At 45.1% G+C, this 15,904-nt stretch overlaps 1 protein-coding gene across 2 annotated transcripts in view; it reads right to left on the bottom strand.

Moving 5' to 3' along the window:
- LOC143773326 (contactin-associated protein-like 5) overlaps positions 1-15,904 on the bottom strand; it is a 484,664-nt gene that overhangs the window by 254,243 nt on the left and 214,517 nt on the right. For both annotated transcript variants that reach the window (XM_077260812.1, XM_077260804.1), the window contains exon 4: positions 885-1,032. In XM_077260812.1, coding sequence (XP_077116927.1) covers positions 885-1,032 — 148 coding nt within the window. The remainder of the gene's footprint in view (positions 1-884; positions 1,033-15,904) is intronic.

The raw sequence follows: 15,904 nt of genomic DNA, 5'->3' as shown, positions 1-15,904 counted from the left end.
TGGGTTCAGTCAACATTACTCTAATGTGGAAGGAGGCTTTAAGGAACTGGAGGTTGTCACAAGGCACCACTACTAAACTCCCAAACCAACAAAACCCATTCCTCTTTGTAGAGATATGTGAAAGCCAACTGTACAAGAAAATTAATGAAAGTAATTAAATAGTTTTCTGGATTGTTTTTGTTATGACTGCTAGAGCACCTTCACACGGGTAGTATACAAACCAGGGAGACAAATACCTGAACCTGACAAAATCATGTCTAAACGGGAAAAAGCCAATCCTTAACCCTGGTCTGTCCCTGCCTGATGGCATAGGTTGGCACCCTAAGATAATAAAATGGCATCCCCATTCATTGGCGGCTTACCCTGAATGTGTTCTTAGCAGCTCCTAGTATCGGAAGAGTAACAATTACCTAAGGAACAAAAGAATCACACACAAAACAAATGCAACTTACTTAGACTACAGTAAAGTGAATGAGTCCAACAAAGACTATAACCACCAGGAAACACGAGCAGGGGAAGGTATATAACGCTGCACCCGAAAGGTGATAGGGCAGACAAACAGAAAAACTGAAAAACACCTGTTACCCAAAACCGACAGAAACAAAGATAACAAAACTAAAACACCCCCCAAAAAGGTGCATCTGTTGTGACTCAGAAGAAAGAGATGCCGGCCAGAGGATCAATGGTTTGCATCCAGAAGCATGACAATTTTATACATTTTTGTGTCTGCAATGAAAGTGAGACATAAGTCACTCCCTGGTTCTCACAAATAGTGGGGCACCCAGATATCAGAAACTTACTGACCTGGTTTAAATTACTTAACATCAGAGACTTTATGAAGTTAAATAACTAAAAAATACGTTTTATAAAATGATAAAACTTACTGTACGAGCAGCCATACACCTCGATCCTCATTCCAATTCTCCCACTTGGATTCCACTCCAGTGGAATGAATCGTAGAAATCTGGCTTTAATGGAATGTTGGAACTTGTGATTGACCGCACCATCAGCGTTTGTGTTTCCTGCAAACTCCTGTTGATGAAATGTAACAAATAAAAAAACAACTTAATAAGAAAGATTTTATAATAAACATTCAGCAGAAGCATAAAGCAGATTTAGATTCTACTTATTTACTTGTCATTGGTTTTATTTGAAAAACAGATAAGATAATGATTGCTGAAAATAAAACCCACAATATTCCAATTTCAATGTACTTCAGTCTCTTAATTTACAATGACCTTTAGAAACTCCTTCCTGATGTTTTCAGAATCTATTCAGGCAAGAAAGTGTATTTATCGAGAGACTCCTGTCACACATGATAGTCATTTCGGTAACATAAACTTTCTTGGGTTAAGTGGTGAGGAAAGTGTACAGGATTGATTGGACAAAATACCCCTTTGAATTCTAAATGTCATTCCCATCATGCCTCAGAAGAAAATGAGGATTTCAGATTCTATTAATCCTACGGCAAGTATATAGCTGCTGTAATAGGAAAAGCCTATATGCACCAAGAAATAATTCATATATTGATAACCCCATATACAGTGCACAGAAAAGTATATATATATATATATATATATATATATATATATATATATATATATATATATATATATATATATATATATATAATTGTCTAAGGGTTTTTCCGTCTGTCTGTCTGTCTGTCTGTCTGTCCTGGAGATCCCGCGTCTCTGATTGGTCGAGGCCGCCAGGCCTCGACCAATCAGAGACGGGCACAGCATGGCGACGATGATGTCATAAAGGTTGCCTCGACCAATCAGCGACGGGCACAGTCTGCCGCGAATTCGCCTCGACCAATCAGCGACGGGCACAGTATCGATGTAGATGTCATAATGGTTGCCATGGCGATGATGATGTCATAAAGGTTGCCTCGACCAATCAGCGACGGGCACAGTCTGCCGCGAATTCTGGAATCATCATTGTCCATATACTACGGGGACATGCATATTCTAGAATACCCGATGCATTAGAATCGGGCCACAATCTAGTATATATATATATAGCGTATTTTTCGAACTATAACATGCACTTTTTTCCTCCCAAAATGTGGAGGAAAATGGGATGTGTGTCTTATAGTCTGGACATATTGGCTCTGGCTGGTGGGGAGATGGGGGAGCGGTATCGGAGGAGCAGCGGGTAACAGAGGCTGGAGCCTGCAGCTCTGGCTAACTCCTGTGACTGCTGCAAAAGAGAAATGAATATGCACTACATTCCACGCCCATGGGCGTGGAGGGCAATGAATATTAATTTCTTCCTGGCATCCTGGTATGATTGATTGACCCCCTTCCCCTTGCTGGTATGATTGGCCCCATCCCATTCCTGGTATCCATGGCCCCATCAGAAAAGATTAAAAAAACAAACCTTCGCTCATACCTTCCACTGCTCCCTCGCAGTCGCAGCATCCTGCTCCGGTGACAGCAGATGCTTAATACTTGTAAGCAGCGCATAGCAGGGACATCATGCATTTCTCACAAGCAGAGCACAGCTGCAGGAATACTCATTGGGACCGTTCTTCGGGGATTGCGGTGAGTATCCATTCCTCTTCAGTAGCGCGCACTGCTTCCTGCGGTATCGGCACATGTGACCACCGGCAGCAGGAAGCAAGGAGGCTGACAGTGCGTGCTACTGAAGAGGAATGGATACTCACCGCTAGGGTTGAGCGACTTTCATTTTTTTAAGATCGAGTCGGGTTTTGCGAATCCCGACTTTGTCCAAAGTCGAATCGAGTGAAGTCGGCCGATTATCGCGAAAAGTCGGGGATCGACTGAAACATGAAACCCAATGCAAGTCAATGGGGAAGCATAGTCGGCAGTGAGTGGAGGCCAGGAAAACACCTACAGTGCCCATTTTAATGCCAAAAACATCCATTCTTGTTTCTGAAGCTTGTCAATCTTAATTAACTTTATAATAATAGTTGGGCATTGGAAATTGGGGGTCATTTGGCAAAAGTTGTGGGGGGTAGGGCTGGTTCAAGGTTTTAGTGGGCCCAGGAAACGTGGACTACGTCACGGCGGTGGAGCAGTGAGAGGTAAGTATTTCAACTTTGCAAGTGCTGTGATCCTGAGCAAGCAGGGAGGCCCACTCGTTCGCATTGGCACTGGCACAGGGCCCCTCAAAGTACGGCGGTGTGTTTGCACGGCGGGGGCGCCTCCCACCGGCAGCAACACTTTTGCGTACTCTGAGGGGCCCTGTGCCTGTGACGTCGCCAACGAGTATGCCCCCCTACCTGTTGAAGAAACCTGCACTTTCATCTGCACCTTCCTCTTTGTCCCTGTGTAAGGTGGTATAGTATGCGGGAAGGGCAACCTGACTTTCAGCAGGGTCAGATTGTGGCTGTGTAGCGTGCAAGGGGAATTTAGTGGTCTGGGTCAAAGTACCACAAGACTCATCTAGCACCGGCTGGGCAATGGGCAGGATGAGGCGTAAACACTGATATAGGCCCAAATAATAAAGTGGGTAAAATGCAGGTCAAAATTGGTAACAGGACTAACCAGGTGGCATTGCTTAGTTCAGTGGAGTAGAAAACCCAGGAGCGGCAGACAGACACCATTAGTAGGGCCGAACCACACTAGTAGGCCCTATGCAGTTTAATATTACAAATGAAGGCCGAAAGCCTGAAGATTAAAGGTCAGGAAAATAACACAGGACAACACCAAGGTGTGGCACACACCGTTACTAGGCCCAACCAAAGTAGTAGGCCAACTGCAGTTTAATTATTTAGAATGTAAGCCGAAAGCCTGAACATTGAAGGTCGGGACAACAAAACAAGAGAAAACCCAGTAGCGTCAGACACCGTTTTAAGGGCCCAACCACACATTTTAAAAACAACTACTTAACGAGAGCTTTAAGATTGAAGCTCAGCTTTATACAGTGGAGGACAACACCATGGAGCGGCATACACCGTTAGTAGGCCCCAACCACCAATTTTTACCAACAAATACTTAATGAGAGCCTGAAGGTTGCAGCTCAGACAAGGAAACCTGGAGGAGAACACCCAGGAGGAGGAGAACACCCAGGAGGAGGAGAACACCCAGGAGGAGGAGAACACCCAGGAGCGTCAGACACCGTTAGTAGGCCCCAACCACCAATTTTTACCATCAAATACTTAATGAGAGCCTGAAGGTTGAAGCTCAGATTTATACAGTGGAGGACAACACCAGGGAGCGGCACACACCGTTAGTAGGCCCCAACCACCAATTTTTACCAACAAATACTTAATGAGAGCCAGAAGGTTGAAGCTCAGCTTTATACAGTGGAGGACAACACCAGGGAGCGGCACACACCGTTAGTAGGGCCCAACCAAAGTTGAAGGCCAAATGCAGTTTAATATCTGCTTCTATAGGCCGAAAGCCAAAAGGTTGAAGCTCAGCTTTATACAGTGGAGGACAACACCAGGGAGCGGCAGACACCGTTATTAGGCCCCAACCACCAATTTTTACCAACAAATACTTAATGAGAGCCAGAAGGTTGCAGCTCAGACAAGGAAACCTGGAGGAGAACACCCAGGAGGAGGAGAACACCCAGGAGCGTCAGACACCGTTAGTAGGCCCCAACCACCAATTTTTACCATCAAATACTTAATGAGAGCCTGAAGGTTGAAGCTCAGATTTATACAGTGGAGGACAACACCAGGGAGCGGCACACACCGTTAGTAGGCCCCAACCACCAATTTTTACCAACAAATACTTAATGAGAGCCAGAAGATTGAAGCTCAGCTTTATACAGTGGAGGACAACACCATGGAGTGGCACACACCATTAGTAGACCCCAAACACCAATTTTTACCAACAAATACTTAATGAGAGCCTGAAGGTTGAAGCTCAGATTTATACAGTGGAGGACAACACCAGGGAGCGGCACACACCGTTAGTAGGCCCCAACCACCAATTTTTACCAACAAATACTTAATGAGAGCCAGAAGGTTGAAGCTCAGCTTTATACAGTGGAGGACAACACCAGGGAGCGGCACACACCGTTAGTAGGGCCCAACCAAAGTTGAAGGCCAAATGCAGTTTAATATCTGCTTCTATAGGCCGAAAGCCAAAAGGTTGAAGCTCAGCTTTATACAGTGGAGGACAACACCAGGGAGCGGCAGACACCGTTAGTAGGCCCCAACCACCAATTTTTACCAACAAATACTTAATGAGAGCCAGAAGGTTGCAGCTCAGACAAGGAAACCTGGAGGAGAACACCCAGGAGGAGGAGAACACCCAGGAGGAGGAGAACACCCAGGAGCGTCAGACACCGTTAGTAGGCCCCAACCACCAATTTTTACCATCAAATACTTAATGAGAGCCTGAAGGTTGAAGCTCAGATTTATACAGTGGAGGACAACACCAGGGAGCGGCACACACCGTTAGTAGGCCCCAACCACCAATTTTTACCAACAAATACTTAATGAGAGCCAGAAGATTGAAGCTCAGCTTTATACAGTGGAGGACAACACCATGGAGCGGCACACACCGTTACTAGGCCCCAACCCAAGTAGTATGGCAACTGTAGTGTTACATTTAAAAATACTTAATGAGAGCCTGAAGGTTGAAGCTCAGACAAGGAAACCTGGAGGAGAACACCAAGGAGGAGGAGAACACCGTTACTAGGCCCCAACCCAAGTAGTATGGCAACTGTAGTGTTACATTTAAAAATACTTAATGAGAGCCTGAAGGTTGAAGCTCAGACAAGGAAACCTGGAGGAGAACACCAAGGAGGAGGAGAACACCGTTACTAGGCCCCAACCCAAGTAGTATGGCCACTGTAGTGTTACATTTAAAAATACTTAATGAGAGCCTGAAGGTTGAAGCTCAGACAAGGAAACCTGGAGGAGAACACCAAGGAGGAGGAGAACACCGTTACTAGGCCCCAACCCAAGTAGTATGGCAACTGTAGTGTTACATTTAAAAATACTTAATGAGAGCCTGAAGGTTGAAGCTCAGACAAGGAAACCTGGAGGAGAACACCAATGAGGAGGAGAACACCCAGGAGCGGCAGACATCCCTAGTAGGCCCCAACCAAACTAGTAGCCCAAATGCAGTTTCCTATTTTTTTAAAAAGCCCGAAAACCTGAATTGAGGACAATTTTAATTAGGGACTGCAGACAGACTTAGTAGGCTGTCCCCTGTGGACCATGCATCCACCACATTAACCCATTGCGCCGTAATGGACACGTAACCTTCCGTGGCCATGCCTACAGGTCCATGCGTCTGTTGTCAGGTGCACCTTTGTACTCACAGATTGCCAGAGTGCATGGACAATGCAGTCTTTTACATGCTGGTGGAGGGTTGGGATGGCTTTTCTCGCAACAGAAGTGTCGACTGGTTAGCTTGTAGCGTGGTACAGCGTAGTCCATTATGGTTTTATTAATATTAAATAAAATATATAAATAGGCTCTATGAACTTTTAAACAGGTTCCAGGGGTACACGGGCAGCATTAGTGTCGTCAGTGGAGGACTATTGGAAGGAGGGACCGCAGACAGACTTAGTACGCCTACAATTAAAAAAAGTGGCTATATGCACTTTAAAATAGGTTCCAGGGGTACACGGGCAGCATTGGTGTGGTCAGTGGAGGACGATTGCAAGGAGGGACCGCAGACAGGCTTACTGGGCCTAAAATAAATAAAAATAGGCTCTATGCAGTTTTAAATAGGTTACATGGGTACACAGGCAGCATTGGTGTGGTCAGCGGAGGACGATTGCAAGGAGTGTCTGACACAGTTAGTACTCCCAAAAAATAAATAGATGTTAATGTCTCGCAAAACAACAAAACAAAAAAACAAAAGTGTGGCATACTTAGGTACAGGGGTGGGCTCCTCTGCTGAGTTTCAGACATAGTAATTTGGCACTAAGTATTTACTGGTGTCAATATAGGACACTGACCCTGACTATTTTAACTAGCATCATAGATGTCAACAAATTGGTATTGCCAGTGCCAGGCATTGAATGATGTCAGCGCATAGACTAAACATTGGTGGAGCTGTGAGAGATAATTTTGCACGTGGTAGAACACAGTTTGAGCTGGGGGGGTGAACTCTCTTGTGGCCGGCGGTACCGTCCCAGGTCCCCTCATGTTACAACGGTGTGTCTGACGTTGGGTGCACGCCACCACCGGCAGAGACACTTTATTGTACTATGAGGGACCCAGTGGCAGTGCCGTCGACCAAAAGCGGGCACACCCACCTCTTCAGACAAACGGCACTCTAACGGGTGCTTGCGCCAAGTGGCGAGACCACGGCCCCGTGGGGGGAGTTTTCCCATTGAGGGAGGTGTAAACATGTCGTATGCTGGACAAACAGCTGCTGCAAATTAAGAGATTGGAACACTCAGTAAGACCAGTCCACAAGCAAGACCTTTTTATAGGAAAGCTAGGTGTCAGCCGGGAAAGGTGGGGCAAAATAATTTGAAAACCAGGAGTGGTTCATTTTAATGAAGGTTAGATCAACCACAATTTGGTTAGCCAGACGAGTCCTTTTTTCGGTTAATATTGAACCAGCAGCACTGAATACTGTTTCTGATAGCACACTAGCTGCTGGGCAAGCAAGCTCCTGCAATGCATATTCTGCCAATTCAGGCCAGGTGTCTAATTTGGATGCCCAGTAATCAAATGGGAATGATGGTTGAGGGAGAACATCGATAAGGGATGAAAAATAGTTAGTAACCATACTGGACAAATGTTGTCTCCTGTCACTTTGAATAGATGCTGCAGTACCTGTCCTGTCTGCGGTCATTGCGAAATCACTCCACAACCTTGTCAGAAAACCCCTCTGTCCAACACCACTTCTGATTTGTGCACCTCTAACACCTCTGCCCTGTAGCCCCCTGCAGCTCGTGTGAGAACCATCACCGGCGCTGTGTGCTGGGAATGCCTGAATCAAACGGTCTACAAGAGTTGCTTGTTTGGTTGCTAATATTTGTTCGAGGTACTCATGTGGCATAATATTTTGCAATTTGCCTTTATAGCTAGGGTCAAGGATGCAGGCCAACCAGTAATCGTCATCGGTCATCATTTTAATAATGTGTGGGTTCCTTTTGAGGATACATAAGGCATAATCCACCATGTGGGCCAAAGTTCCAGTTGTCAAATCTGCGGTTGTGCTGGTTTGAGGGGCAGTTTCAGGCAAATCTACGTCACTTGTCTCCCTTAAAAAACCAGAACCCGGCCTTGCAACGCCACTAATTTCTGTTGGCCCAGGAGAAGCTTCCTCATTAAAAAAGTACTCATCCCCATCATCCTCCTCGTCCTCCTCCTCCTCTTCGCCCGCTACCGTTTCCTCTACACGGCCCTGACCAGACAATGGCTGACTGTCATCAAGGCTCTCCTCTTCCTCGGCTGCAGACGCTTGCTCCTTTATGTGCGTCAAACTTTGCATCAGCAGACGCATTAGGGGGATGCTCATGCTTATTATGGCGTCGTCTGCACTAACCAGCCATGTGCATTCCTCAAAACACTGAAGGACTTGACACAGGTCTTGTAGCTTTGACCACTGCACACCTGAAAATTCCATGTCTGCCATCCAACTGCCTGCCCGTGTATCCTCCCACAAATACATAACAGCACGCCTCTGTTCGCACAGTCTCTGAAGCATGTGCAGTGTGGAGTTCCACCTTGTTGCAACGTCGATGATTATGCGATGCTGGGGAAGGTTCAAAGACCGCTGATAGTTCTGCATACGGCTGGAGTGTACGGGCGAACGGCGGATATGCGAGCAAAGTCTGCGCACTTTGAGGAGCAGGTCGGGGAACCCCGCATAACTTTTCAGGAAGCACTGCACCTCCAGGTTTAAGGTGTGAGCCAGGCAAGGAATGTGTTTCAGTTGGGAAAGGGCTATGGCAGCCATGAAATTCCTTCCGTTATCACTCACTACCTTGCCTGCCTCAAGATGTACAGTGCCCAGCCATGACTGAGTTTCTTGCTGCAAGAACTCGGACAGAACTTCCGCGGTGTGTCTGTTGTCGCCCAAACACTTCATTGCCAATACAGCCTGCTGACGCTTGTCACTAGCTGTTCCATAATTGGACACCTCGTGTGCAACAGTGGCAGCTGCGGATGGAGTGGTCGTGCGACTGCGGTCTGTGGACGAGCTCTCGCTTCTGCTGGAGGACGAGGAGGAGGAGGGAGGACGAACGCCTACAGCCAACTGTTTCCTAGACCGTGGGCTAGGCAGAACTGTCCCAATATTGCTGTCCCCTGTGGACCCTGCATCCACCACATTCACCCAGTGTGCCGTGATGGACACGTAACGTCCCTGGCCATGCCTACTGGTCCATGCATCTGTTTTCAGGTGCACCTTTGTAGTCACAGATTGCCTGAGTGCATGGACGATGCGGTCTTTAACATGCTGTTGGAGGGCTGGGATGGCTTTTCTAGAAAAGAAGTGTCGACTGGGTAGCTCGTAGCGTGGTACAGCCTAGTCCATCAGCGCTTTGAAAGCTTCGCTTTCAACTAACCGGTAGGGCATCATCTCTAATGAGATTAGTCTAGCAATGTGGGCGTTCAAACCCTGTGTACGTGGATGCGAGGATGAGTACTTCCTTTTCCTAACAAGAGTCTCATGTAGGGTGAGCTGGACTGGAGAGCTGGAGATCGTGGAACTAGCGGTGGTGCCGGTCGACATGGCAGACTGAGAGAGGGTTGGAGATGGTATTCTTGCCGGTGCCCTACATGCAGTGTTTCCTACTACGAACCTGTTGATTCCCTGACTGCTTTGGCCTGGAGACGAAAGCTGCACAGATACTGCAGGTGGTGCGGGAAATGGTGGGCTTACAGTGAGGGAAGGGATGTAGCGTTGCTGACTAGCTTCATTGGCCGAGGGTGCTGCAACCTTTAGGGACGTTTGGTAGTTAGTCCAGGCTTGCAAATGCATGGTGGTTAAATGTCTATGCATGCAACTTGTATTTAGACTTTTAAGATTCTGACCTCTGCTTAAGGTATTTGAACATTTTTGACAGATGACTTTGCACTGATCATTTGGATGTTGTTTAAAAAAATGCCAGACTGCACTCTTTCTACTATCGGATACCTTTTCAGGCATTGCAGACTGAGCTTCTTTAACCGGATGGCCACGCTGTCCTCCAACTGGTTTTGGTTTTGCCACGCGTTTTTGGCCAGATACGGGCCCGGCAGATGGAACCTGTTGTGATGTTGATGCCTGCTGCGGCTCCTCCTCCTCCACTTCAGAACTACTGCCGCCTGCACCCTGTTCCCCCAATGGCTGCCAATCGGGGTCAACAACTGGGTCATCTATGACCTCCTCTTCTATCTCGTGTGCAACTTCGTCTGTGTCACCGTGTAAGCCGGTGGTATAGCGTTCGTGACGGGGCACCATAGTCTCAGCTGGGTTTGATTCTGGCTCAATACACTGCGAGGGCAATGTTCTGGTCTGAGTCAAAGGAACAGCATAGTAATCTGGCTGTGGCTGTGCATCAGTGCACTCCATGTCCGATTCAACTTCTAATGGGCATGGCCTGTTAACTGTTTCACTGTCTAACCCAGGAACGGTATGTGTAAAGAGCTCCATGGAGTAACCCGTTGTGTCGCCTGACGCATCCTTCTCTCTTGTTCTGGGTGAAGAAGACAAGGAAGCGACTTGTCCCTGACCGTGAACATCCACTAACGACGCGCTGCTTTTACATTTAGCACTTTCAGAAGAGGAGGCAAAAGAGCTAGAGGCTGAGTCAGCAAGGAAAGCCAAAACTTGTTCTTGCTGCTCCGGCTTTAAAAGCGGTTTTCCTACTCCCAGAAAAGGGAACGTTCGAGGCCTTGTGTAGCCAGATGACGAACCTGGCTCAACAACTCGAGACTTAGGTGCTGTATTGCTTTTACCACGACCACCTGATGCTCCACCACCACTACCATCATTACCAGCTGACAATGACCGCCCACGGCCACGACCTCTTCCACCAGACTTCCTCATTGTTTGCAAAACGTAACCAAAGTAACGGTATTTGTTACTGTAAAACAACTTATAAGGTGAACTCAAACTTCTGTAGGATTTATATATACCTTTATAGGTGGCTGACAATGAAAGGAAAATCAGGCCCAATGTTACACACTAGGTTTTATGTGCCCCAATAATTTGAGACAGATGGCACACACAAGACCGGCACTCAAGCACAAATGCCAATCTTAATCTCCCACTATTTTTTTTTGTCAGGGAGAATTTAAACAAAAATAAAAATATTCCCAGTATGACACACTAGGTTTTATGTGCCCCAATAATTTGAGACAGATGGCACACACTAGTCCGGCACTCAAGCACAAATGCCAATCTTAATCTCCCACTATGTTTTTTTTGTCAGGGAGAATTTAAACAAAAATCAAAAAAATCCCAGTATGACACACTAGGTTTTATGTGCCCCAATAATTTGAGACAGATGGCACACACAGGACTGGCACTCAAGCACAAATGCCAAACTTAATCTCCCACTATGTTTTTTTTTTCAGGGAGAATTAAAAAAATTCCCAGTATGACACACTAAGTTTTATGTGCCCCAATAATTTGAGACAGATGGCACACACAAGACCGGCACTCAAGCACAAATGCCAATCTTAATCTCCCACTATGTTTTTTTTTTCAGGGAGAATTAAAAAAAAAAAAAAAAAAAAAAAAATTCCCAGTATGACACACTAGGTTTTATGTGCCCCAATAATTTGAGACAGATGGCACACACAAGACCGGCACTCAAGCACAAATGCCAATCTTAATCTCCCACTATGTTTTTTTTGTCGGGGAGAATTAAAAAAATTCCCAGTATGACACACTAGGTTTTATGTGCCCCAATAATTTGAGACAGATGGCACACACAAGACCGGCACTCAAGCACAAATGCCAATCTTAATCTCCCACTATGTTTTTTTTGTCAGGGAGAATTAAAAAAAAAAAAAGGGGACTGTCCTACAATTACTATCTCCCTGCAGTAATCTCAGCAAGGCATGGCAGGCAGCAATAACAAGGAGTGGACAGCTGCAAAAAAAAAACAAAAGTGTGGACAAACACACAAGATAGCTGTGCAGAAAGGAAGGAACAACAGGATTTGTGCTTTGAAAAAAGCAGTTGGTTTGCACAGCGGCGTACACACACAGCAACGCAGCTATCAGGGTCAGGGAGCCTTCTAGGGCAGCCCAATGAGCTACAGTGCTGAGGAAAAAAAATGTAGCTTCCACTGTCCCTGCAAACAAAAGGTGGTGTTGGACAGTGGAAATCGCTACAGCACAAGCAGTTTGGGGCTTTATGTACCCTGCCTAACACTATCCCTGCTTCTGAAGAAGCGGCAGCAACCTCTCCCTACGCTCAGATCAGCAGCAGTAAGATGGCGGTCGGCGGGAACGCCCCTTTATAGCCCCTGTGACGCCGCAGAAAGCAAGCCAATCACTGCAATGCCCTTCTCTAAGATGGTGGGGACTGAGATCTATGTCATCACGCTGCCCACACTCTGCATCCACCTTCATTGGCTGAGAAATGGCGCTTTTAGAGTCATTGAAACGCGACTTTGGCGCGAAAGTCACGTACCGCATGGCCGACCCCACACAGGGATCGGGTCGGGTTTCATGAGACGCCGACTTTGCCAAAAGTCGGCGACTTATGAAAATGACCGATCCATTTCGCTCAACCCTACTCACCGCTATCTCCAATGAACAGTCCCGGTGAGTATTCCGGCAGATGTGCTCTGCTTGTGAGCAGTGCATGACGTCCCTGCCATGTGCTGCTTACAAGCATTAAGCAGCTGCTGGCACTGGAGCAGGACACTGCGATTGCGAGGGAGCGGAGGAAGGTAAGAGTAAAGGTTTGCTTTTTTAATCTTTTCTGATGGGGCCATAGATACCAGGTACCAGGACTGGGATGGAGCAAATCATACCAGCAAGGGGATGGGGCCAGTCAATCATACCAGGAACTGGATGGGGCCAATCAATCATACCAGGGACTGGATGGGGCCAGTAAATCATACCAGGAACTGGATGGGGCCAATCAATCATAACAGGAACTGGATGGGGCCAATCAATCATACCAGGTTATCTCTGTACTTGGCCGCATTCATGTTTCCTTCAATGACAACCAGTTGTCCTGTCAATGCATCTGAAAAACACCCCATAGCATGATGCTGCCACCAACATGTTTCACTGTTAGGAATACATTGGGCAGGTGATGAGCAGTGCCTGGTTTTCTCCACACATACCGCTTAAAATTATCACCAAAAAGGTCTATCTTTGTCTCATCAGACCAGAGAATCTTATTTCTTATAGTCTGGGAGTCCTTCATGTGTTTTTAGCAAACTCTATGAAGGCTTTCCTATGTCTTGTGTTAGAATCTGTTTAGTTTGTGACTATCCGCCAATTTCTTGTGGAGTTCTGACTGCTGCTCTTTATCCTGTGGTGCTGCCTTTGTCTTGAGTCAGGTGTTTGTTTCACTCTTTATTAACCAGCATCTGCCTCCCAGTCCTTGCTGGACAACAGTGTTAATCTGCTTGAGCTCTAGCTTTGTGCTTTGCTTAGTGTTCTGTATGTAGTTGACTTTTGTGGAATTTTCTCTGCATCTTTGGAGCTCAGCCACATCGATCTTGGGGTTCTTCTTTACCTCTCTCAACAAGACTCTTCTCCCACGATTGCTCAGTTTGGCTGGACTGCCATGTCTAGGAATACTTCTGGTGGTCCCAAATTTCTTCCATTTAAGGATTATGGAGGCCACTGTGCTCTTAGGAACCTTGAGTACTGCAGAAATTCTGTTGTAACCTTGGCCAGATCTGTGCCTTGCAACAATTCTGTCTCTGAGCTCCTTGGCCAGATCCTTTGACCTCATGATTCTCATATGGTCTGACATGCACTGTGAGCTGTGTGGTCTTATACAGACAGGTGTGTGCTTTTACAAATCAAGTCCTATCAGTTTAATTAAACACAGCTGGACTCCAATAAAAGAGTAGAATCATCTCATGGAGGATGACAAGGCAATGGACAGCATGTGACTTAAATATGAGTGTCTGAGCAAAGGGTCTGAATACTAGTTATGACCATGAGATATTTCAGTTTTTCTTTTTTATTAAATTTCTACATTTCTATTTTTTTTCCATTCAAGATGGGGTGCAGAGTGTACATTAATGTGAAATAAATTAACTTTTTTGAATTTACCAAATGGCTGCAATGAAACAAAGAGCGAAAAAATTAAAGGGGTCTGAATACTTTCCGTACCCACTGTAACTAATATAATAATAGCCCCCAAAATTTTTCACACAGACACTTCTAACATTATTAGTGAGGAATATGTAAAAAATAAGGGATATGAAATGGTTTACTGTATGTAAATCATGTCTCATATCCTGTCGGGTTTGATAAGGAGATAGCAAAAGCCGGCAATTGAATTACCGGCTTTTAAGCTATCTAGCTCTGCATTAAATATAACTATATACTGTATATATGTGTCTCAATGACATATATGTATATATATATATATATATATATATATAATATATATGTATATATATATATATATATATATATATAATATATATGTATATATATATATATATATATATATATATATATATATATATATATATATATATATATATATATACACCTATTTTATGTGTAGACATTTATTTTATCTATTCTACTCTAACCTGTCAGTGTGATTTTACTGTACACCGCACTGAATTGCCGACTTTTCTATAGAGCACCGGTGCGTATTTCTCGCAAGTCACACTGATGGTCCATGTGTAATCCATATTTTTCTCGCCCCCATAGACTTTCATTGGTGTATTTTTGCACAATACGCTGACAAACGCAGCATGCTGCGATTTTCTCAGCCCGTAAAATACGGCTGAGAAATATACGGCAGATAGTAGCTGCCCCATAGAGAAACATTGGTCCGTGTGCAATGCGTAGTTTTTGCGCCTCTCATACGTCCGCAAAACTCTCTAGTGTGACGTCGGCCTAAAAGTCTACATAGTCACATAAATGGTTTGGGGGTGACGGCTTCCCATTTATGAATATTCTTATTACATTCTATCATGCTTTCTTTTTGTTTGCTTGTTTGGTTGTATTTTTCTGCTGCATACTTTGGGGATATGCAGGAATAACAAATGTTTTTGCCATGCATTTGTTTTCTTTGTGTTTATGTCTGGACATTGCTGTTGCAACTTGACATTTTAAATCTGATTTTAGTAAATCCTCTTATCAGGTAATTCCATTTTATGAAGCGCCAGAGGCTGATTTGGGATTTCAGAAGCATTCAAACTGTTCCATTCCACTGTACTCATCTTGTACAGTAACTTCCTGCTGATAACTTTTCTCATAAAAATCAGAAACAAAATAGATTTTTTTTTATCGATCATCTTTTATAATATGGTGCCAACATGGTCTAAAGCTCTGTACTAAAATATGTTTTTATATCAAACTCATTTCTGTTAGCTAGTGCTATGGGGAATAAATAATTTGCTAGATATAATGCGTATATAAAGGATCCAAAAGCTCTGCAGAAATAATGCCTCCTTTCTAGTGATGAGCGAATATACTCGTTACTCTAGATTTCCCGAGCACGCTCAGGTGTTCTCCGAGTATTTTTTAGTGCGCGGAGATTTAGTTTTCATCACCACAGCTGAGTGATTTACAGCTATTAGCCAGGCTGAGTATATGTGGGGGTTGTCTGGTTGCTAGGGAATCCCCACATGTAATAAAGCTGGCTAACAGATGCAAATCATTCAGCTGCCGCGATGAAAACTAAATCTCCGAGCACTAAAAAATACTCGGAGGACACCCGAGCGTGCTCGGGAAATCTCGAGTAACGAGTATATTTGCTCATCACTACTTCTTATGCTTTCATTTTTTCCTCCCCTTCTACCAAGAGCCATAACCTTTCCTTTGATCCACCATGTGAGGGTTTGTTTCTGCAAAACG

Source organism: Ranitomeya variabilis, chromosome 1 (assembly GCF_051348905.1).
Source record: "Ranitomeya variabilis isolate aRanVar5 chromosome 1, aRanVar5.hap1, whole genome shotgun sequence".
NCBI classification, from domain to species: Eukaryota; Metazoa; Chordata; class Amphibia; order Anura; family Dendrobatidae; genus Ranitomeya; species Ranitomeya variabilis.
Note: the sequence above shows the minus strand (reverse complement) of the source record. Positions and strands in the feature narration are given on the sequence as shown.